The sequence below is a fragment of the Callithrix jacchus genome, chromosome 7 (assembly GCF_049354715.1).
Source record: "Callithrix jacchus isolate 240 chromosome 7, calJac240_pri, whole genome shotgun sequence".
Classification (NCBI taxonomy): Eukaryota; Metazoa; Chordata; class Mammalia; order Primates; family Cebidae; genus Callithrix; species Callithrix jacchus.
Window position 1 is genome coordinate 7966387 of NC_133508.1, and position 23380 is coordinate 7989766.

A 23380-nucleotide genomic window follows, 5' to 3' on the forward strand; every position below is an offset into this window, starting at 1 on the left:
AGCATTTCACCATGTTGGCCAGGCTGGTCTCAAACTCCTGACCTTGTGATCTGCCTGCCTCGGCCTCCCAAAGTGCTGGGATTACAGGTGTGAGCCACTGTGCCTCACCAGATTAAATTTTTTTTAAAGGTATGTAGATATCCTAAATATATCTCTGGGAAAATGTCCCCCAAACCATCAAGGATTCAGGGTACATAGAGTCAAGCTAGAAAACTTCACATCTAGAATTAAGGAGATGGAACTGACACTTATACTAGGATATCTGTCCATCCCTCTTTTCTGGGAAATGGCCATCCTTTCCACAGGTGTGGATTTCCGGCAGCCATATGTCTGCCACGTAATACTATTAATACCTGGCTACGATTAATTGAATTAAGTTGGACACAGGCCCCAAGCTGGGCCATTCAGATTTATTCCTTCCTTCTTTTCTCTCTCTTTTTTTCTCTCTTTTCTCTTTTCTGTCCCTCTTCCCTCCCTCCTTCCTTCTTCCTTCCTTCCTTGTAATCAAAATCTCCTTCCTCTCTCTCTTTCTTTCTCAATCTCGGCACACTGCAACCTCCACTTCTGGGGTTCAAGTGATTCTCCTGCCTCAGCCTTCTAAGTAGCTGGGACTACAGTCGCCCGCCACCATGTCTGGCTAATTTTTGCATTTTAGTAGAGACGGGGTTTCACCATGTTGGCCACCTCCAAATCCTGACCTCAGGTGATCTGCCCACCTTGGCCTCCCAAAGTGTCGAGATTATAGGCATGAGCCACCATGCCCACCCCCAAATCTCTTTAATTAACACAAGAAGTATTCAAGTGAATGACTAAAGTGACCTCAGAAACATTAAGGCCTGGGCAGCTTAGAGATCAATCTAGTCTTTAGAATGGTACAAAGAAATTAAATGAATAGTCAATGGTCGTAGTTTATCCATGATAGTTGTGCTAGAATGAGTTGAAGCCTTTTGAAGAGCGAATGGGTCTAAGACATGCTGGCACCGTACTTACCAGTCTTTTAGGAATCAGGGCACCTGGCTGACTTTCTCTGCCACTATGCACAAGCCCCACCCAGTGCCACCAACTCCTAGTCCTTCTATACAAAGTGCCCCATGGAGCTCGTACTAATCACACACTTGCACGTGATTTCTCTTGGAATTTTATTTTCCATTTCCATGTGTCTATCAGTCTAGGTGCTGATTTCATTCCCCTACGTATGGAAGTTCAATAAACGTTGTGATCTGTGGCAAGTAATGTAGCTTGGATGTTTGTCCCTCCAAATCGCAGGTTGAAATTTGGTCCCTAGCCGGGCGTGGTGGCGCGTGCCTGTAGTCTCAGCTACTCAGGAGGCTGAGGTGGGAGGATCCAGGGTGAGGAGCCCCAGAGTTCTGGGCTGCAGTGCACTATGCCGATCGGGTGTCCGCACTAAGTCTGGCATCAATATGGTGACCTCCCGGGAGTGGGGGACCACCAGGTTGCCTAAGGAGGGGTGAACTGGCCCAGGTTGGAAACGGAGCAGGTAAAAACTCCGGTGCTGATCAGTAGTGGGATCGTGCCTGTGAATAGCCACTGCACTCCAGCCTGGGCAACATAGCGAGACTCCGTCTCTTAAAAAAAATAAAAAGAAAGAAAGAAAAAACGAAATTTGGTCCCTAGTGTTGGAAGTGGGCCTGGTGGGAGGTGTTTTGGATTGTGGGGGCAGATCCATCATGCATGTCTTGGTGCCATCCTCCTGATTATGAATGTGTTCTTGCTATTAGTTCCTGCAAGAACTGGTTGTTGAAAAGAGACTGGCACCTTTGTCTTTTCCTTCCTTCCTCTCTCACTATGTGATCTCTGCACATGGGACCACTTTGCCTTCTGCCATGAGTGGAGGCTTCCTGTGGCCTCACCAGAAGCAAATGCTGATCCCATGCTTCTTGTACAGCCTGCAGAACCATGAGCCAAAGAAACCTCTTTTCTTTATAAACTACCCAGCTTCAGGTGTTCCTTTATAGCAACATAAATGGACTAAGACTGCAAGCCATTGGAATGCTTTTAAAAAAATTTTTTTGAGACATCCTGCTCAGGATTTTTTTTTTTTTTTGAGAAATGCTCTTTTTTAAAATTTCAAAGGTAATCAGGCAGCCTCCTGAACTAGATTAGGTTCAGAGCAACTCCTGGAAATGGTCTTTGATACTGTTTCTTCCCAGAAGTTATTTTTTCCTTCAGCTAAGTAGCAAGAACATGGTAAATGAATTCGTTTGTTTATATGGATGGTATCTTAATCTTTCGGAGTCATTGACCCCTTTGGGATAATGGAGCCTCTCTCTGAAAAAAAAAATGCCCCTTCATCACGATTATACTCAAATTAGGAACCCCTGCCTTAAATATTTTCTTTTTGAGACAGAGTCTCGCTCTGTCACCCAGGATGGAGTGCAGTGGCGTGATGTTGGTTCACTGCAACCTCTGCCTCTTGGGTTCAAGGAATTCTCTTGCCTCAGCCTCCCAAGCAGCTGGGACTACAGGTGCCCACCACCACGCCCAGCTAATTTTTGTATTTTTAGTAGAGACGGGGTTTCGGTATGTTGGCCAGGCTGGTCTTGAACTCCTGACTTTGTGATCTGCTGGTCTCACCTCCCAAAGTGCTGGGATTACAGGCGTGAGCCACCATGCCCAGCTGGAACACACACGTTTGGTGTAGCCACGCCAGTCATCGGTCTGTTAGCTCCCAGCTCCATCCTTGGATTCCTCTGCATTTCCGGGACTGAGAGCCTGCAATGGAAGGCACTGGTGGAAGACTGGAGCGAGGAGGAAGAGAGATGCCATGTCCTCTGCTTTGGTGGCACTGCCCCTAGTGGTAGCAGCCACCCCAATGAGTGGGCACCCAGGGCCCAGAAATAGCTGTGACAGGAGTCATTTCAGTAGCTTCAGAGACAGAGGAACTCTGGCAGTGGCAGTAATGGTGGTGGATGGCCTCAGCAGCACAATCATTGGGAAACACCATTGCCAAACACAGAGCAACAGAAGTTTCCCTCTTGCTCCAGCCTAGAGTTTCAGGCAGTTCTAGATCTCTGGGCAACCTTATTTCAAACCCCCACCCCCGCCGCCCCAGCTCTTTCAACTGTTTTGAAATCAATTCCCTACATTATCTCCATTTAAAATACTTAGAAGGAGGCCGGGTGTGGTGGCTGACACTTGTAATCCCAGCACTTTGGGAGGCTGAGGTGGGCAGATCACAAGGTCACGAGATCGAGACCATCCTGGCTAACATGGTGAAATCCCATCTCTACTTAAAAAAGTACAGTCACAGGAAGGGAGAGCAAGCAAGCAGGCTACTGATTTGTTAACACTCTTCCAATGGGAAGACAGGCTCTGCAGTTCTTGCATCTGAATTTCCGTGTGCCCTGTGACTGTGCAGACAAATAGAACAAGGCAGAAGTGACTCTGGGCCAGTTTCCGGGCCCAGGCTTTCAGAGACTTCCACTGCTTGTTTCTTTCAAGACAACCACTCTGAGAAGTGCAAGCCAAACAGAGAGGCCATGCATAGCTGCTCCGGTTGACAGCCCCAGCTCCAGCCGATGGCCAGCCTCCGCTGCCAGCCATGTGAATGTGCCATCTTGAACGTCAAATTCAGTAGAACCTTCAGATGACTGCACCCAGCCACTAACTGAAGCTGTGTGAAAGACCCAGGCAATTGCCATCCGGCTGACCCATTCGATCCATACAGATAGTATATTGTTGTTTTAAGCCGCTAGTTGTTTTTTTTTTTTTTTTTAAGCCACTGAATTTTGGAGTGGTTTGTACACTGCAATAGAAAACCAGAATAGATATGGAAGGAGAGAAAGGAGACAGGATCAAGGATGATATCTAGAATTCTGGTTTGAGCAGAAATAAAGATTAGGAGCAGGGCTGGGCACCGTGGCTCACACTGTAATCCCAACACTTTGGGAGGCTAAGGTGGGTGGATCACTTGAGGCCAGGAGTTCATGGCCAGCCTGGCCAACATGGTGAAACTCTGTCTCTACTAAAAATATAAAAATTAGCTGGCTGTGGTAGCTGGCACCTGTAATCCCAGCTACTTGGGATGCTGAGGCAGGAGAATCACTTGAACCTGGGAGGCAGAGGTTGGAGTGAGCCGAGATCATGCCACTGCACTCCAACCTGGGTGACAAAAGCAAAACTCTTGTCTCAAAAATAAATAAAGACTGGGAGCAAACAGTTTGTAGGGATGGTTGTGGGCAAATGATCATAAGCTAGGAAATAGATATTTTTGGAACTATGTTAAAATTCCTTTCCAGAGATCCCACTATGTTTCCTCTGTAGCATTAGCTATCCAGGTTTTACACAGGTTTATATTTTATAGGTCCTATCTCTAAGACTCTTTAAAATATTAGTATTAATATGTCTTCCTAGAAGAAAAGCTGTACTTCTCCAAAGTATCAAGAGGAACTGGGGCCTGGCGTGGTGGCTCACACCTAAGTAACTGCAGCTCTTAGGGACGCTGTGGCGGGCAGACTGCTTGAGCCCAGGAGTTGGAGACTAGTCTGGGCAACAAGGTGACACTCTATCTCTACGAGAAATACAAAAATTAGCACGTGTGGTGGCACATGCCTGTATTCCCAGCTACTTAGGAGGTGGAGGAGGGAGGATCACTTCAACCCGGGAGGCGGAGGCTGCACAGAGCTCTGGTTGTGCCACTGCACTCCAGCTTGGGGACACAGTGAGACCCCGTATCTAAAAAAAAAAAAAAAAAAAAAAAAAAAAAAAAAAAAAAGGAACTAATGCCCATTTCATCACATTCAGTCCTTGTTGATCTAGGGCTCAACTTCCAGGTCCCCTATTCATTTGTTAGTTACTCATCCTTTACACAGTGTCCAGGCTTAATATCCCTTCCCCTATGGCGTTTATATCCACTTTGCCAGGCAAACAACAAGAAAAGCAGTGAGAGGAATAAGCAGGGTGCTGATAAAGAATGATGGTGGAGGGGAAAGCTGAAACCTAAGGAAGTGGAAAAAGTAGCTGTGTGAAGGGGTGCAGGGGGACGTGAGGGGTGGTACCATGGAACCAAGAATGCAAAGGCCCTTGTGTGGTTAAAGGCTGGACCAGATTCTAGGAACTGAAACACAAGCGTGTGTGTGGTTTAATGGTCAAGAAGCCAGGGGGCACTACAAGATAGAGTTGGAGAGATCTGCAGAGGCTGGATTGAGGGATTAGGTCATATTTAAGGATGTACAATGTTTTTTTTTTTTTGAGATGGAGTCTTGCTCTGTCCCCCAAGCTGGGGTGCAGTGGCACAATCTTGGCTTACTGCAACCTTCACCTCCTGGGTTCAAGCGATTCTCCTGCCTCAGACTCCCGAGTAGCTGGGACTACAGGCACGAGCCACCATGCCTGGCTAATTTTGGTATTTTGATGTTTTCCACTCATCTTCACCAACCAGCCTACTTCCCCTAAACCTAAGGTTTCACTCTAGCAGGAACTACCATCTGTGGCATGAGATCCACTGAACCAATTAGTGGCTTTCAAGCCTCTTCACCTTAAGCAGTATTTGTTATTTAAAAGTTCCCTAGCAACTAGAATGGGTGGGGGTGAAAGATCCAAGAAGAGGCACAGAATTTTCTTTTTTTGAGACAGGACCTTGTTCTGTTCCCCAGGCTGGAGTGCAGTGGCATCATCATGGCTCACTGTAGACTTGACCTTCTGGGGCTCAAGTGATCCTCCCAGCTCTGCCTCATGAGAAGTTGGAACTGCAGGCTCTTGCCATCATGTCCAGCTAATTTTTTATAGAGACAGGTCTCAGTTTGTTGCCCAGGCTCTACAGCCCAGGTTGGTTTCGAACTCCTGGCCCCAAGTGATCCTCCCACCTCAGCCTCCCAAAGTGTTGGGATTACAGGTGTGAACCATCATGCCCTGCCCAGGTAGAGAATTTTAGATGGACTCAGTCCATTGAAGCTCAGTCCAGGTTTGATTGTCGTCCTTCTGTAGGGCAATAGGCCCTGTACTGAGAACTGAACGTCGGTGTAAGGAAGGGATCCGTATTAGCCTTAAATTCAATTCCCTTATCTCAGTGTTTTGAAGTTTCTCAGTAATTCTGAGTATTGATGAAATAGTCTTCATCTAAAACATGGTAACATAATTCAGCTGATATGCTTAAATTCCACTTCAACAGTCAGAGGCTGATGGGCAATTATGAAAAAGGCTCTTGTTATTGCTAGTTGAAAAAAAATGGGTCAGAAGTCAGGTGCGGTGGCCTGTACTTCTGGTCTCTGCTACTCCGGAGACTGAGGTGGGAGGATGGTTCATCACAGCTCACTGTAGCCTTGACCTTCCCGAGCTCAAGTGATCCTCCCAGCTCAGCCTCCTGAGTAGCTGGGACTGCGGGCTCATGCCATTCATTTTATTGAGGCTGCAGTGAGCCATGATTGCACTGCTGCACTCCAGCCTGGACGACAGAGCGAGAGTGTCTCAGAAAAATTTTTAAAAAGGGTATTTCATTAATAGAGGTAGTATGACCCCCTGATCACTTGAAGACAGCAACAGACGGACCTTCTTTAGTCATGATCTACTTAGCCAATAGAACAGTTACACTCACTTGCATAATCAGTTGCATGGCCAACTTTGCACTAATTCATTTGGTCACAAATATACACAATCAAATTAAGGCTGAACGTAAATTTAAACTTCACTTTTGCTTTCTTCTCCCCTCCCCCACCAAAAGGTCCATGGTCCAATATAATATACCTTCCTCATGGGTGAGAAACGTTGTGAAAACTTGTTTCATTCTTTCTTCAATCGGAATGATTTAAACATGAAGTTCGGTCTATCAAGGCATGCTCTGAATAGCTGCCATAGAGAAGTACTTGAATTCTTGAATACCAAATCTTTATTGTTTGCTGACTACGCAGATTTATCACGCGCTGAAAACACAGGTTTTCCAAGTATCAATGCCTTTGGGAAATTCACCTGCCTAGGCTTTCGTGGGGTCTGCTTACACCTGTGTCCTCACTGAAGCTAGATTCCTAACAGAATTCTAGAAAAAGGGAAGAGCGGGTAGAAGGCAAGCAAGGAGCAGTTTCTTACGGCCTAAACTTTGCACACCAAGACCAGCTACGACATTTACAGCGGCTTTAAGTTACAGTCCTCGGTAGGTGCAGATTGGCTTCCCAATGAAACCTGGCCTTCACTCTCATCTAAGGGTTACTTTTTCAAAAGAAGCCGCTTTTCCTCCTCCCAATTTCCTAAGGCACCCGCCCGGCAAAGCACCAAACAGGGAGGATACAGGGCGGGAAACAGGACACGTGTGATCTCCGAACTCTTCCCGGCGGGCTCCGGGCCCCGGCGAACCCAGCCCCGCGGAGGAACCGCGGCCGCCACCCCCAAAGAAGGCCTGGCGCGCGTTCCTCGCCCACGTGCACACCGCACGCGCCCGCTCAAAGTTCTAGGGCGGCGGTCCAGCTCTGGGACCTTGGACCGTGCGAGCTCCCGCCCCGACGGCGGGGGTCAGGAGCGTGGTGGCCGGGACCTGTCCCCGCCCGCTGTTCCGTGCACCTCCGCCCCAATGCGCGCGCCGCCTCCCGGACCACCGTGGCAGAAGCTGCACGGAGACCGGAAGCCAAAATGGTGACGCTCCACCCGTTTCCTCTCGCGAGAGGCGGGGAAGGAAAAAGTTGAGCGAGAGACAAGCACGTAGCCAGTGAGAGTTACGGGAGTGCCTGATTGGCGGCCCTCGCGGCGCCTGCAGGCCACGCCCCGGCTGCGGAGGCTCAGTCACCGCCTTCCCTTCCCACCCCTCCACTCCCTGCTTAGTTCTGTTCCCGTCTGAGGTGGCGGCCGGTCTGCCTTCGTCGCCAGCTCCATTTTCCTGTCCTCTCTCTTCCTCTTTCCCTCGCGCCCGAGAGCGCTTCCAGCCTCGGAGGGTGGTCCCGGAGCTCCTGCGCCTTCTCCTTTCTCGGGTCCTGCGTCCGCGCCTGCCCCGCCATGAATGAGGAGTACGACGTGATCGTGCTGGGCACCGGCCTGACGGTGGGCGCACCCCTGCCTCCTGCACGGCCCGCGGGTCGCAGGTCCTCGGGGGTCTGGTTCTGCCGTCAGCCGTAGTTTTCCTGACGGGAGTCGTGGGTTGGGGGCACGGGCGGCTTGGGGGCGCCCCGCGTTCCGGGGCGAGCGGGCGGATCCCAGTGTGAGGGGCGGGCGGGGAAATGGAGAACCCGGGCCGCGAGGCTCGGGCGCGGGGTAACGGCCGAGCCCTGGCGGCTGCGCTCGCTGCCTGCGGAAGCGGAGGAGAGGGAGAAACCCGCCCGGGCCGAGGCGCCAGCGCCCTGCTTTGGGCGGGTGACCTCTCGCGGTTGGAGACGAGCACCCGAGGCTGAGGGGCGGTGCAGGCCTCGCTGTGGCGTTTCCTACTCGGCCTCGGCCGCTGCCCCGGGTCAGTCTGGCTGCCAGAGCCGAGCACGGCATTTCGTGACAATTCTTGGATAGTAACTGATTCGGAACTGCCAGGGATTGACAACTTCTATTTTTGGAGAAGACGCAGAAATCAGTCTTTTAATCCTTCCCGCCCCCCCCGTGAGAAGGATCACGGAATCCTTCTGGCCACTCTCGCTTCCACTGACTGAGCATCTGTAGAATGGAAATTGAGATTTTTCCAAACTTGTATATCAGATGCTCCCGCACCTGACCTCCGCCGCCTTCTCCTTTTGTTTGGTGGGTTTCCTGCCTCCTTTGTCTCTCCTGGACTCTTCCCTAAGAACTGGATTGGTGATGGATTGCCAGAGGCCAAGTTCTCTGTACTCCGGAGCTTTCTTTAGGGAGTTGGAAGATAATATGAAGAATGCATTGTGATACGTGAATATACAAGGTGTACCTAATAATGTGGTATATTGATTTTCCTGATTATCTGTCTGCTCAGAGAACTTCAGATAATCTGCAGATAATGCAGGCAGGCGCTGTAGTTCGTACTTTTTCTGTTTTTTTTTTTTTTTTTATGACTGTTCATCTTGCAAAAAAATTCGATTTGAAAAAATATTTTAACAAAATTATGGGGGAAATTTGAAATTATGCTTGATCATGATTAAGATGAATACCGATGTGAATCTTGTGTATCCTATGTACTCTGACCTCAAATTCCTGAGTCATTTAATGTAGACTTAGCCTTCAATATTTTTGAAATTTATTATAATCTCTCAGGATCAAACTAATAGTTTTCCCCCCACAGGCAACATCTCCAAATAATTTTCGATGTCTCTAGGCAAGAGAAAACCTTCGAACTTTTATTTGGCAGTTTTTTAAGGAAAGGTTTGTTAATAATCAGAATGGTGTTTTTCTGGCCTGTCATTTTTCTGTTTATAGTTATATGCAATTATTAGAGGTTATTCTTTCCGAATACTTTGTTATGTTTGACCAGTCCAGGAATAATCCTGTGACGGTCTTGGAGAAGCTGGAAGACTGTTGGATGGCCAAGTGAATAGGCCCTACCCATTGCAGGTTTTGTGTGTGTGTTTTTCTAAGTGCCTGATTGGGATTCCAGGCTGAGCTTAGCAGTATGTGGTGGATTTTGCACGTTGGAATGGGTAGCGTTGCTGCCAGCATGTTGTAAGAGCCGGATAGTTGCACTGTTTTTCTATGGTGGTTGATGGTCTTTCAGATTTGCTTACAAATGAGGTCAGTTGAGCATGGACAAGTGAGTGCAAATCCACCATCATGCAGGCTTCCACAAGCCTCGTTCACATCACATTGTATCAAAGATGGTGAAACAGTCTTTTTATATAACAAGTTAAGATAATGAATGCACTTTTAAAAAATTTTCATTTGAGATGTGAACTCTTTGATGAATGATGGATGAATACTTAACTAGAAATCAGACCCATTTCTGCTGTTGTTTTGTGGCTGTGATAACTTTAATCTCTGAGCCTTCCTAAGTTTTCTGAGATGTTCTTTGATACATCAGTCCAGGACAATCACATTATTAGCATCATTGATAGGAGTAATGATGACAGGATGATTTCGATAATGAGAAATCTTATATCCTTACTTGTAGTGATACCAGGAATTAGACGACTACAAAGTAGAAGAAGAGAAAACCAGTTAGCCCTCAGATTAGAATTAACTTTTGAGTGTCTGGAGTTAGTTTTCTCAAAATTTACTTTATACTTAGTGCCCGAGATTGAAGAACCTAAGAAAAGGCAGGTACTTTCAGTGCTAGAAACTTGTTACTTTTAAAGAAGTGAAGAAGGTGCTGGAGTTTTGTGTTGCTTAGTGCTGTAACTGTATCAGTTGTTAAGTCCAAGCTCACAGTCACAGATGCTGATAGTAATGCTAATAAAGAAGATACAAAATGATTTGGTATAAAGGAGTAAAATCTTCATTCTGTGTGTAAAAGAAATGGAACATTCCACGCACTTGAATTTTCTAAGGAATTCAGGGTTATCTCTGAAGAGCCACAGGTTTTGGATAATGCCTTTCTAAGTGCTGTCACAACGTTTTTTTGTTTTTAAACAAACGAAGAAACAATTTACTCGATAGATAACTTAAGATTTCACATCATGAAGATTAATGATTGTGTTAAGCTGTAACATGTTGAAGTTGTGAAGACCCCTTCAGCTTGGTAGGAACTTTTGCTCCCTTTCCTCTCAGGCTGCTCTGCTTTTTGAGCTATTCAGCTTACTCTCCAAAATTTTTTCCCCTCTATCTTACTGTTAGACTGACAACATTCACTTTTCTCTGCTTTCAGCATGTGTAGGCAGCTTCTCACCACATAATTTGCACATAGTTTACTAAGGGCTTGGGAATAAATTCACAAGTCTTGTTAGACATAGATTAAAAAAAAAAGTAGTTTCATAGCTATTTGTGCTTCTCAGAGGGTTCTTTCTTCCTGTTTTTTGTTCTACACCGTAAGGATTTATCAATAGAAATATGTAATTTAGTGATATTTACCCAGATGGTTTTCAGCATTATATGTTTAAAAACTTGCTTTACGTCCCAGATACTTTTCCCCATTTCTCTCTATCAAAATTTTGCGATACCAGATTCAGAGAGGAGGTTTTGTACTTGATTTTAAAATTCCAAACTGTAATTCAGATTGCCTCTTGGATTTGCTTAATCTTAGATCTGCTTTTTGAGAGTTCTTGTTTATAGCGGTGTAAGAGTTCTGTAGACAAAGGACTTTCTATTCACAAAGTAGTGATCATAGGATCAGTATTTACAGATGCACTAGGGAGCTATGTTATAGGCAGTTTAAACCAGTCTTAAGCATCTTGGCCAAAATAAAATCAAGTGAAATTAGACATATTTTAGCATGTAGGGATGACAATAGTGTGACATTGGGTTTAAAAGGCCACTGGTAGATGTTCACATGTGTGATACGCTGCAGTTACCTCTGTCTTCCCTCCCATGGTACCTGATTGGAGACTGTTACTGGAGTACTAGTTTCAGTTATTTAAACTTCAGTGACTATTGTGATCAGTTATGGGCAGTAAAAAGGTAAACACCGAATCTGTCTATAAGTAGCTTGCTCTCATGTTTGGAGTAGTATAACTAATAAGAATTAGTATGAGAAAGTACTAAGTCCCTTAAGAGGTGCATTTATGAGAATTCAGACAGGGAATCAGGAAAACCTTTATAAAATAGGAGACATTTAGCTGGCTTTAACAAAATATTGGCAAGCTTTGAATGGAGGAATGATTTTAGGCAGAGGGCAGTGTAAATCAGTGCTAAGTCAAGGATTATGTAGGAAATGGGGAGTTTATTTTGTTTGAAATAGAAGGTTCTGAGAGGCATAATAGAGTTGGAAAGAAGGCATACAATAATGTGAAATATTCTAGGCTAAGAAATGTGAAAATTATCTTCAAGGCAGTGAGAGGGGACTTTGAGCAGGAAAGTGATATAATTAGCCACACTTCAAGAGAAGGTATCCTTTGACAGTTTTTAATGAGATGCACTGGAGGGGCAGAGTCATTTAAAGAAACATTCTGCATAAAACCGATGGGCATTTTTATTATGTTGTTGCTGTAAGAAACGCCATTGAAATGAACTGATTTTTATTTTTTTGAGACAGCCTGTCACCCAGGCTGGAGTGCAGTGGTGCGGTCTTGGCTCGCTGCAACCTCCACCTCCCAGGTTCAAGCAGCTCTCCTGCCTCAGCCTGCCTGGTAACTAACAGGTGCCTGCCACCACACCCAGGTAATTTTTGTATTTTTAGTAAAGACGAGGTTTCACCATGTTGACCAGGCTGGTCTTGAGCTCCCGACCTCAGGTGATCCACCCGTGTCAGTCTCCCAAAGTGCTAAGATTACAGATGTGAGCCACTGCACCTAGCTGAAATGAACTGATTTAAAATTTTTCTTATTAATGCATTTTCTCATATTTCTAGGTAAGTAGCTTTGAGAAGGGGCTTTAATATTAATTATTAGATACTTTGTACTCCTGATCACATTTGCGTGTGTGTATATATTTGGTAGTTTTTTTTTTTTATAACAGAACTTTATTTTTATTTTTGAGACAAGAGCTCTCTGTTACCCAGGCTAGAGTGCAGTGGCACAGTCTCTGAGCCCGGTTCAAGTAGTTCTCTTGCCTTAGCCTCCCAAGTAGCTGGGATTACAGGCACTGACTACTATGCCCAGCTAATATTTTTGTGTTTTTAGTAGAGATGGGGTTTCACCACGTTGGCCAGGCTGGTATTGAACTCCTGACCTCAAGGGATTTGCCCACCTTAGCCTCCCAAAGTGCTGGGATTACAGGCAAGAGCCACCGCATCCGACCCATACAGAACTTTAAAATGCAGTAGGATTTGATAGGGTATAGAGAGGGCTTTTTTGTTTTTTGTTTGTTTTTGAGACAGGGTCTCGGTCTTTCCAGGCTGGAGTGCAGTTGTGTGATCATGGCTCACTGTAGCCTCAACCTTCCAGGCTCAAGTGATCCTCCCACCCCAGCCTCCCAAGTTAGCTGGGACTACAGGAGGCATGTAGTTTTTGTATCTTTTGTAGAGATGGGGTTCTGTTCCCTTCCAAGTCTTAAGTTGCTTTGTGTTTGGGGATGGGGTGTAGGCATTAATTTTTTAGCATACTCTTTAGTATTACTGGCCATGGAAACACCATTTAGGTATAGCAGTTCATATGTAGAAATTCTATTCAGCCTCTTCAGGTGCTTTGTCTATTATGTTTGGGTGTTTTCCAAGTGAGTTATTCTGTGTTTGATTATTGCAACTCTGCTATTATATGTAGGATGCTGAAGGAAGAGAATGTCAGTATTGCTGATGGATGGTTCCATCCCCCAGCCCCACATCCACATGTCTACACATACTGGCACTTTGGTGCAGTTAAACATTAAAAACCATCTGGGCATGGTGGCTCATGCCTGTAATCCCAGCATTTCGGGAGGCCAAGGTGGGCGGATCACCTGAGGTCAGGGATTCGAGACCAGCTTGACTAACATGGTAAAACCCTGCCTCTATTGAAAATACAAAAAGTAGCTGGATGTGGTGGCATGCACCTGTAATCCCAGCTACTTGAGAGGCAAAGTTAAAAATAAAGAAGAAAAAAAAAAAGGAAATAAAAAATTAAAAGCCATTTTGGCTGGTTACCTCCTTTTATGTCGGAGAACATCAAGTGCCAGGTGGCTGGCAGATGCTAGTCATACAGAACTTGGATTCGGAAGATGGTTTTAGAGTCTTAGTGATTTTGGTTGCGAATGTGTATTCTTACCTTGCTTAGGGCATTTGTAGGTGAGTTTGAAGTTACATGTGGAGTACTCTTACCTGTTAGATTTAAATCTCATGTATTGGTGAATATTCATTTACATGCAAGTTTCCTGGTGAAAGTTATTAGTATTCTTGATGTACATGATAGATTGATAGATGGACCAGCTTTTCTAGTGTGAAAAAGAGAAGCTTAGTTTCTATGGCTTTGATGAGCTTTGCTTATGAATATTGTGTATTCACCAGATAGGTTGTAGTAGACTTTAATTTTGAGCAGTTAATTTTGGAAAATAATAAAATTGAAGATCATTAATCTGTGCCCAGATATGATTGATAAGTTTTATCAATGAATTAATGACTTCACCTGATGTTTTAAAACAAAGTTTAGAATATCATGTTTGTTATTACATATTTTACTCTTTTAGCAGTGTAGAAGCAATCTTTTATAATAGTTGGGTATAGAGTGGGCCTGCGGATTTTTGATTAGTTTTGGTTAGCTCTTGTCATATTTGCTCCAGGTGGTGCCTTTGAAGGCAATTACTGTTAGCTCTTTGGACTCAGCCAAGTCTTTAAATTACTGGACCCTTTATTTTAGGTCTCAGTGCTTGCTTTATGGCTGTGGTCCAGTGGGTCATGCTTAGTGCAAAAGGTTATATGTAGAAGCTGTGGATCACTCTAATTTGCTTGCTGAGATTTTGCTTTCAAAAGTTGAACTCTGGCAGGTCACAGTGGCTCACGCCTGTAATTCCAGTGCTTTGGGAGGCTAAGACGGGCGAATCACAAGGTCAAGAGATCGAGACCATCCTGGCCAACATGGTGAAACCCCGTCTCTACTAAAAATACAAAAATCAGCTGGGCATGGTGGTGCGTGCCTGTAATCCCAGCTACTCGGGAGGCTGAGGCAGGCGAATTGCCTGAACCCAGGAAGCGGAGGTTGCGGTGAGCCGAGATCGCACCATTGCACTCCAGCCTGGGTAACAAGAGCGAAACTCCGTCTCAAAACAAAACAAAAAACTATTTAAACTTATTTGTCATCAGGAAATGCAAATTAAATCACTTTTTTTTTTAGATGGAGTCAGCTGCCAGGCTGGAGTGCATTGGTGTGATCTTAGCTCACTGCAACCTCTGCCTCTTGAGTTCATGCGATTCCCCTGCCTCAGCCTCCCCAGTAACTGGGACTACAGGGGCACGCCACCATACCTGGCTGATACTTTGTATTTTAGTAGAGACTGGGTTTCACCATGTTGGCCAGGCTGGTCTGGATCCTCCTGACTTTGTGATCTGTCGGCCTTGGCCTCCCAAAGTGCTGGGATTACAGGCGTGAGTCACCGCGCCCCTTAAATCACTTCTTAACTAGAATGGCTAAAAATTAAAAAGGCAACAGTATAAGTGGTCAAGGATTTGAAACACTGGGGACTTTGACTCACTGCTGACAAAAGTGTAAGTTGGTACAACCATTTTGGAAAGCTGTTTGGTAATACCTGTTGAAGTTGAATGTATTCATGCTCTTCTTGATATGTAACAGAAATGCACACTTAAAAGATACATATGAGAATGTTCAAAGAGTATTATTTGTAATAGTAAAAAACTGGAAACTATCCCAATATCCACCAAGAGTAGAATGGCGAAGTAAATTGTGGTTTATTCATTCAATGGAATCCTCTACAGCTGTGTTACCCAAAGTGCGATCCATAGATCAGCTGCATCTGCAGCACCTGAGAATTTACCAGAAATACAGAATTTTAGGTCCCAACCCAGATACTACACAGAATCAGAATTTACATTTTAACAGGATCTCTAGGTTATTTTTATATGCTAAAATTTGCAAACACAGCTTTAGTAATTCTTGAAATTGGTCCCGGACCAGCATCATCACTATCACCTCATCATCAGTGGTGGCTGACACCTGTAACCCCAGCACTTTGGGAGGACAAGGTGGGAGGATTGCTTAGGCAAAGCTTGCTTTGCAAGACCAAGGCTGGGCAGCATAGTGAGATCACCATCTCTACAAAAAAATTAAAAAGTTAGGCAGGCGTAGTGGCACACACCTGTAGTCCCAGCTAATCGGGAGGCTGAGGTGAGAGGATCTCTTGAGCCGGGAATTTGAGGCTGCAGTGAGCCATGATCACACCACTACACTGTAGGCTGGGCAACAGAGTGAGACCCTGTCTGCCCCTGCCCCACCTCTCTCTTTTTTTTTCATATTACACCTTATTTTTAATAATTGCTTTTCTTTCTTTTTTTTAAAGAGATGGGGTTTCACCATGATGGCCAGGGTGGTCTTGAACTCCTGGCCTCAAGTGATCCATCCACCTTGGCCTCCCAAAGTGCTGGGATTACAGGCATCAACCACGCTGCCTGGCCCATATTACACCTTATTTTAAGAGCAAATTCTCGGACCCAACCTTAGTCCTACTAACTAAGAAGCTCTGGAGATGGGGCCTAGCTATCTGTTTTTTTTTTTTTTTTTCAAGCCTTCCAGCTGAAGTGAATAAACCTGAAGTTTGAGATTCTGCTTAGAATTTACATTTCTAACAAGTTGGCAGGTGATGCCAAGTCAGGAACTACACTGAGAAGCCCTGCTTGCAGGGTTAGGTGTACTCTCTGGAAAGGTCCAGATGGCAAATATTTTAGGTGATGTAGACTTTCTGGTCTCTGTCACAGCTGCCCAACTCTGCTGTGGTACTAGGAAAACAGCCATAAACAGTATGTACATGAACAGATATGAGTATTTGCCAATAAAACTTTACAGAAATAGTCTTCAGGCTGGATTTGGCTCATGGCCTTTGGGGACTTCTGCTCTATAGCAATGAGAATAAATAGACCACACACAAAACATGAAAGAATTTTTTGAAACGTTGCATAATGTCAGATGCAGAAAGTAAATACACATGATTCCATTTTTATGGAGTTCAGAAGCAGGCAGAACAAATATTGTTATTAGAAATTATGAGAGTGCTGGGGGATGGTGGTGGTTATGATTGGAATAGGGCATGAGGGCCTTCTGGAGTGCTTAGAATGGTTTGTTTCTTGAGCCAAAGAAAAAAATGATTCAGGCCAGGTGTAGTGGCTCACACCTGTAATCCCAGTACTTTGGGAGGCTGAGGTGGGTGGATCACAGGTCAAGAGTTCAAGACCACCCTGGCCAATATGGCGAAAACCCATCTCTACTAAAAACACAAAAATTAGCCAGGCATGCTGGTGCCTGCCTATAATCCCAGCTACTCAGGAGGTTGAGACAGGAGAATCACTTGAACCCAGGAGGCAGAGGTTGCAGTGAGCCGAGATCATGCCACCACACTTCAGTGTGGACAACAGGTTAGGGTTAGGGTCAAAAGAAAAAGAAAAAGAAATTACACTTCTGTAGTAAGATTTGAACCTTATGGTAAGTAAGTTAAAATATTTAAAAGTGAAATGAGTAGATACATGATGGAAGAAAACTTGAAATTTGTGCAAATTTTAAATATCAGGGTTTCAGAGTCAAATAGACTTCTAGAGAATAAGATTGTTTTTTGACATCTAGGGTCCTTTGGATAAATTTGAGAAACATTAAGGGTTGATAGATACGTGGAATTTTCTTTGTCTCTTTAAGAAAACACTGATCACCTTTTTGAGTGATTATAGGCCCCATCCTTGTATTTCTTCACTTTAATTGCATTCTTTAGTATTCTTTAATGTTTTCCTTCTTCTTAATTTGTTTTGTCTTAGTGTATCCATTCTTGCTTTATCTTTTTCCTGAGAGTGGTCATTTATACTTTGCTGTTGATTGTAATTTATTGGTGGTTATTCTAGATGCTTTGCTTAGGGCTCTAGTTTTCAAAGCTTTTAGTCTCAGGATCTGTTTACATTCTAAAACAATTAAGGACCTTGAAGAGCTTTTGTTACAAGGGTTGTAGCTATTGATATCGATCATATTAGAAATGGAGGAATAAATAATTCACTGACAAATAATAAACCCATTATATGTTAACGTGTAACAATTTTAAATGTACATGTACTTTTTTTTTGTTATTGAGATAGGATCTTACTTTGTTATCCAGGCTGAAGTGCAGCGGCCTGATCACAGCTCACTGCACCCTCGCCCTGGTGGGTTCAAGCAGTCCTCCCACCTCTCAGCCTCTTGAGTAGCTAGGACTGCAGGCACTCGCCACCATGCCCAGCTATTTTTTGTACTTTTTGCAGAGATAGGGTTTTGCCATGTTGCCTGGACTGGTCTCCAACTCCTGGGCTTAAGCCATCTGCCTGAGTATATTTTCTTTCTTTCTTTTTTTTTTTTTGAGATGAAGATTTGTTTTTGCTGCCGCCAGGCTGAGGTGCAATGGTAAGATCTTGGCTCACTGCAGCCTCCACCTTCCAGGCTAAACTGATTCTCCTGCCTCAGCCTCCTAAGTAGCTGGGATTACAGGCACCCCACTACCACATCCAGCTAATTTTTTGTAGTTTTAGTAGAGATGGGGTCTTGAACTCCTGACATTAGGTGATCTGTCCGCCTCTGCCTCCCAAAGTGCTGGGATTACAGGCATGAGTAACTGCACCTGGACAAGTTTTCCATAATTCTAATTTTTATTTAAAATTTGACTTTTTGTTATTGGCAACAGATATGTCAGTTATTTTCCTTTATGTTGTTTTTTGAGAAAATACCTAACTCTGAATAACCGTAGTTTGTTGGTCAGTTCTTTCAAATAAAAATGATTATTCATAACAAAGTGGCTGGTTCAGCTTATAGATCAGTGGCACGGAAGGTTTTCCCTGAGTCAAAGTGCTTTCTATTTCCCATTTTGTCACACAGAATATTTAAAAGATGATTCTTGAAGGTTGTATGTTTAATCAGTTTATTTTTTTGTGTGTGACTCAGTCTTGCTCTGTCACCCACGCTAGAGTGCAGTGGTATAGTTTCAGATCATGGCGGCCCCCGCCTCCTGGGTTCAATGATTCTGCCTCAGCCTCCTGAGTAGCTGAAATTACAGACATGCACTACCATGCCTGGCTAATTTTTGTGTATTTAGTAGAGACAGGGTTTGACCATGTTGCCCAGGCTGGTCTGAAACTCGTGGGCTCAAGCGATCCACCCACCTTGGCCTCCCAACGTGCTGGGCTTGCAGGCATGAGCTACCATGCCTGGCCAGTAAAGTTGCTTTTTAATGCTTTTATCAAGGACATACTTAAGTGAATGCCTGGTGATGAAGAATGTAATGACTTCTAGTATAGTTTAGAGCCCAGTCATATTTGTTTTATTCAGCATTGATTTTACATCTTGAGTGGAAATATCAACAGTGTTTAAAAAGGTGAGTAGGCTGGGTGCCATGGCTCACACCTGTAATGCCAGCACTTCAGGAGGCAGAGGTGGGAGAATCGCCTGAGGTCAGGAGTTCAAGACCAGCCGGGTCTATGTGGTGAAACCCTGTGTCTGCTAAAAATACAAAAAATTAGCTGGCGGTGGTGGTGGGCGCCTGTAATCTCAACTACTTGGGAGGCTGAGGCAGGAGAATCGCTTGAACATGGGAGGTGGACATTGCAGTGAGCCGAGATTGCGCCATTGCACTCCAGCCTGGGCAAAAAGAGTGAAACTCTGTCTCAAAAAAAAGATTATATATATATATATATATATATATATAAAAAGGTGACTAATGTCTTAGTGTTGTTATGGAAAGTTTTAATTTTGGGACCTACAGGGCCCACAAGCCACACTTGGACCCCTGGTTTCTTAAGGGCTTTTTCCATAAATTAAGTCACATGTTGCATGAATGTAAGTATAATTAAGAGAATGTGTAATGGCGGGCTTTAAGAAAAAAATCTGTTTTGAACATGCTGTAGAACTTTTGTTCAAGATACTATGCTTTTTCTATAGGAATGTATCCTGTCTGGTATAATGTCAGTGAATGGCAAGAAAGTTCTTCATATGGATCAAAACCCTTACTATGGAGGAGAGAGTGCGTCTATAACACCACTGGAAGATGTAAGTATTAGTCAATTTCTTTTTTTAAAATTTTAAAGTTTTTAAATTTTTTTTAAAGATGGGGTTTCACTATTATGGCCAGGCTGGTCTTGAACTCCTGTCCTCAGGTGATCCACCCACCTCAGCCTCCCAAAGTGCTACAATTACAGGTGTGAGCCACCGGGCCCAGCTGTATTAGTCAATTTCATAACACCTTTCACATTTTGTGAGTATTTCACTTGTGAATCTCTTCCTTATTCCTTAGAGATGGTCTTAATTTTGTTTTATTAAATGGAATATCTGGAGCACTGTTTTTCAGGAGCTTTTAGTTTGAAGCCCATAGAAATCTACATTTTAACTTCCTTTGTTACGTGGAATAGTTATTTCTTCTCTCAGAGTTAATAGAGTATAGTCTAGAAAGGGAGGGTAGAGGATCGCCTGATGTGCCAGAGCTTTCCTTGTGGTTTTTATTCCTTCAGTTAAAGATTTTTTTTTTTTAAATCTCCATTTGTCAGATTACAAAATAGTCTCTGTGGGGTTAAAATCTGAGATGGGTTGTAAACCTAAGTTATGTGACTACAAAGCTTAGTTCCTTTTGTTATACTGTGAACGTGGATACATATAGCATTTCCACAGTGTGTGTACTATAATATTTATTGATTTGTTTCTGCGTGTGAGGTTTGTTGAACTGTACTGTGTTTTACGGGAGATAGGTCTCATCGATGACTTTAAGCAGTGACATTAGACTTAATACTTATCAAAAATAATTTTTTTCTATATTCAGTAATACAGAAAAGTTTAAAAAATAATACAGTGTGGCCAGGCATTGTATTATTGTATTCAGTGGTTCACTGAACATCTGTAATCCCAGCACTTTGTGAGGCTGAGGCAGGCAGATCACGAGGTCAAGAGATTAAGACCATCCTGGCCAACATAGTGAAATGCTGTCTGTATTAAAAATAAAAAAATTAGCTGAGTATGGTGGTACACGCCTGTAGTCCCAAGTACTCAGGAGGCTGAGGCAGGAGAATCACTTGAAGCTAGGAGGTTGCAGTGAGCTGGGCCATTGCACTCCAGCCTGGTAACAAAGGGAGACTCTGTCTCAAAAAAAAAAAAAAACAACGAAAAGAATACAATGTATAACAAATCTTCTGAGTTCAGCAATTAGTGATTTCTGTATTTTTTTCTTTTTCTTTTTCTTTTTTTTGTTTTCTGTATTTTTTTCATGTCTCTTTTCTTGTTACTGGTTTTGATTCATTGAAAATAGTAAGACATCATGAGACTTGATTAAAATACTTCAGCATTCATCTGCTAACAATAACATTTCTCCTCCATAAGCATAAATACCGTTACCATATCCAGGACAGTATTCAGATTTCTCAGTGATCCCAGTAATCTCTTACATAGCTGTTTGTTAGTCTTTTGTTTTTTATTTTATTTATTTCTTTTTTCTTTTTTTTTTTTTTTTAAAGATGGGGTTGCTAGGAGTATAGGCCTGAGCCACCGCACCCGGCCTTCTTTTGTTTTTTAAACCAGGATCAATAAAGGTTCAATGTCACAGTCATATTTGGTATGATTTTCTCTCTCTCTCCCTTTCTTTCTTTATTTCTTTATTTATTTTTGAGACAGAATCTTACTCTGCCGTCAGGGCTGGAGTGCAGTGGCACTATCTTGGCTCACTCTAGCTTCCGCCTTCTAGGTTTAGGTAATTATTCTGCCTCAGCTTCTTGAGTAGCTGGGATTACAGGCATGCACCACCATGCCTAGGTAATTTTTCTGTATTTTTAGTAGAGACGGGGTTCCACCATGATGGCCAGGCTGGTCTGAAACCCCTGACCTCATGTGATCTGTCCACCTTGGCCTTCCAAAGTGCTGGGATTACAGGTGTGAGCCACCACACCCCTTTATTCTTTGTTGTTGTTGTTTGTTTTTAAGAGATAGGGTCTTGCTCTGTTGCCCAGGCTGAAGTTTATTGGTGCGATCGTAGCTTGCCATAGCCTTGAACTCCTGGGCTCAAGAGATCCTCCTGCATCAGCCTCCTAAGTAGTGGGGATAAAGATGCATACCACCTGCCTGGCTAATTTTATTTTATTTTTGTAGAGATGGGGTCTCTCTTTGTTGCCCAAGCTGGTCTCAAACTCCTGGCCTCAAGTGTCCTCTCACTCTGTCCTCCCAAAGTGTTGGGATTATAGGTGAGAGCCACACTGCTTGGGTACCTCTTTATTCTCTTAATTTACAAGTCTCCCCACAATTTTTTTTCTTTTCCTTATTTTTTTTTTCGGGGGTGGGGGGATGGAATCTTGCTCTGTTGCCCGGGCTGGAGTGTAGTGGTACAGTCTTGGTTCACTGCAACCTCCACCTCCTGGATTCAAGTGTTTCTCGTGCCTCAGCCTCCTGAGTAGCTGGGATTACGGGTGTGGACAACCACGCCTAGCTAATTTTTAAAATATTTTTAGTAGAGATGGGGTTTCGCCTTGTTGGCCATGCTGGTCTTGAACTCCTGGCCTCAAGTGATCTGCCCACCTTGGCCTTCCAAAGTGCTGAGGTTACAAGTGTAAGCCTCTGTACCTGGCCTAGTATATTTCTTAGCTGATCTTCAATACGATGAGTAAGATTTCTTTTCCTTTTTTTCTCCCCAGATATGTTCAAAGAGTTGTGAATTTTTTGAGGCAGAGTCTTTCTCTGTCACCCAGGCTGCAGTCCAATGGCACGATCTTGGCCCACTGCAGCCTCCACTTCCTGGACTCAGATGATTCTCATGCCTCAGCCTCCTGGGTAGCTGGGGCTACAAGCATGCACCACCATGCCAGGCTAATTTTTTGTATTTTTAGTAGAGGTGAGGTTTCACCATGTTGGTCAGGCTGGTCTCGAACACCTGGCCTAAGGTGATCTTCCTGCCTCTGCCTCCGAAAGTGCTGGGATTATAGGCATGAGCCACTGCACCCAGTTAGAATTTTTATTGAATAAATATCTACTAGTTGTCTTATTCTGTTCTATCTTAGTAGGATTCATGAGCTCGAGTGAAACTATTAAGCTTTTTAAAATCTGAGCTTCATTTCAATTCATGTGAATTATAAATTGAGTATTCTTAACACAAAACATGATAAAAGAAAAAAGGACATTTTTGGAGGTGATGGATATAATTGGTACCTTGTGATGTTATGGGTGTACATTATGTCCAGACTCACCAAAATGTATGCAGGAAATAGGCTGTTTTTATGTATCAGTTACACCTTAGTAAAGCTCAAAAATGATAAGTTGATGAACAAATTTTAATTGTCTTTTGATTAGGAAGAATCTGGAGTTTATTTTGGATTCCTTACATAATACAAAAGCAAAATTAAGCCTTTGATAGCTTTTTATTTGGGAGAGAATGAATTTAAATGATTTCTGATTATCAGTGACATACTAGTTCTGCATATACTTCCTGACAAAAAGTCTTGTTTTATTTATTTATTTATTTTTTGAGATGGAGTCCTGCTTTGTCACTCAAGCTGGAGTACAGTGGTGCCATCTTGGCTCACTGCAACCTCCACCTCCCAGGTTCACGTGGTTCTCCTGCCTCAGCCTCTCGAGTAGCTGGGATTACAGCACATGCCACCACACCTAGCCAGGTTTTTTTTTTTTTTTTGAGATGGCATTTTATTCTCTTGCCAGACTGGAGTGCAGTGGCATGATGGTCACTGCAACCTCTGCCTCCTGGGTTCAAGTGATTTTCCTGCCTTAGCCTCCCAAGTAGCTGGGATTACAGGTGTCTGCCACTGTGCCTGGCTAATTTTTGTATTTTTGGTAGA

The 23380-nt window shown here is 43.8% G+C and overlaps 1 protein-coding gene across 4 annotated transcripts in view; it reads left to right on the top strand.

Moving 5' to 3' along the window:
• Positions 1–7754: 7754 nt before the first annotated feature.
• GDI2 (GDP dissociation inhibitor 2) overlaps positions 7755–23380 on the top strand; it is a 44706-nt gene continuing 29080 nt past the window's right edge. The window contains exons 1-2 of one of the 4 annotated variants that reach the window (XM_002750019.7): positions 7755–7983; positions 19500–19607. In XM_002750019.7, coding sequence (XP_002750065.1) covers positions 7939–7983; positions 19500–19607 — 153 coding nt within the window. In that variant the 5' untranslated portion in view covers positions 7755–7938. Of the gene's footprint in view, positions 7984–8212; positions 8819–19499; positions 19608–23380 lie in introns of those variants that run through there. The other 3 variants (XM_078329362.1, XM_035306737.3, XM_035306738.3) reach the window with 3 other exon arrangements.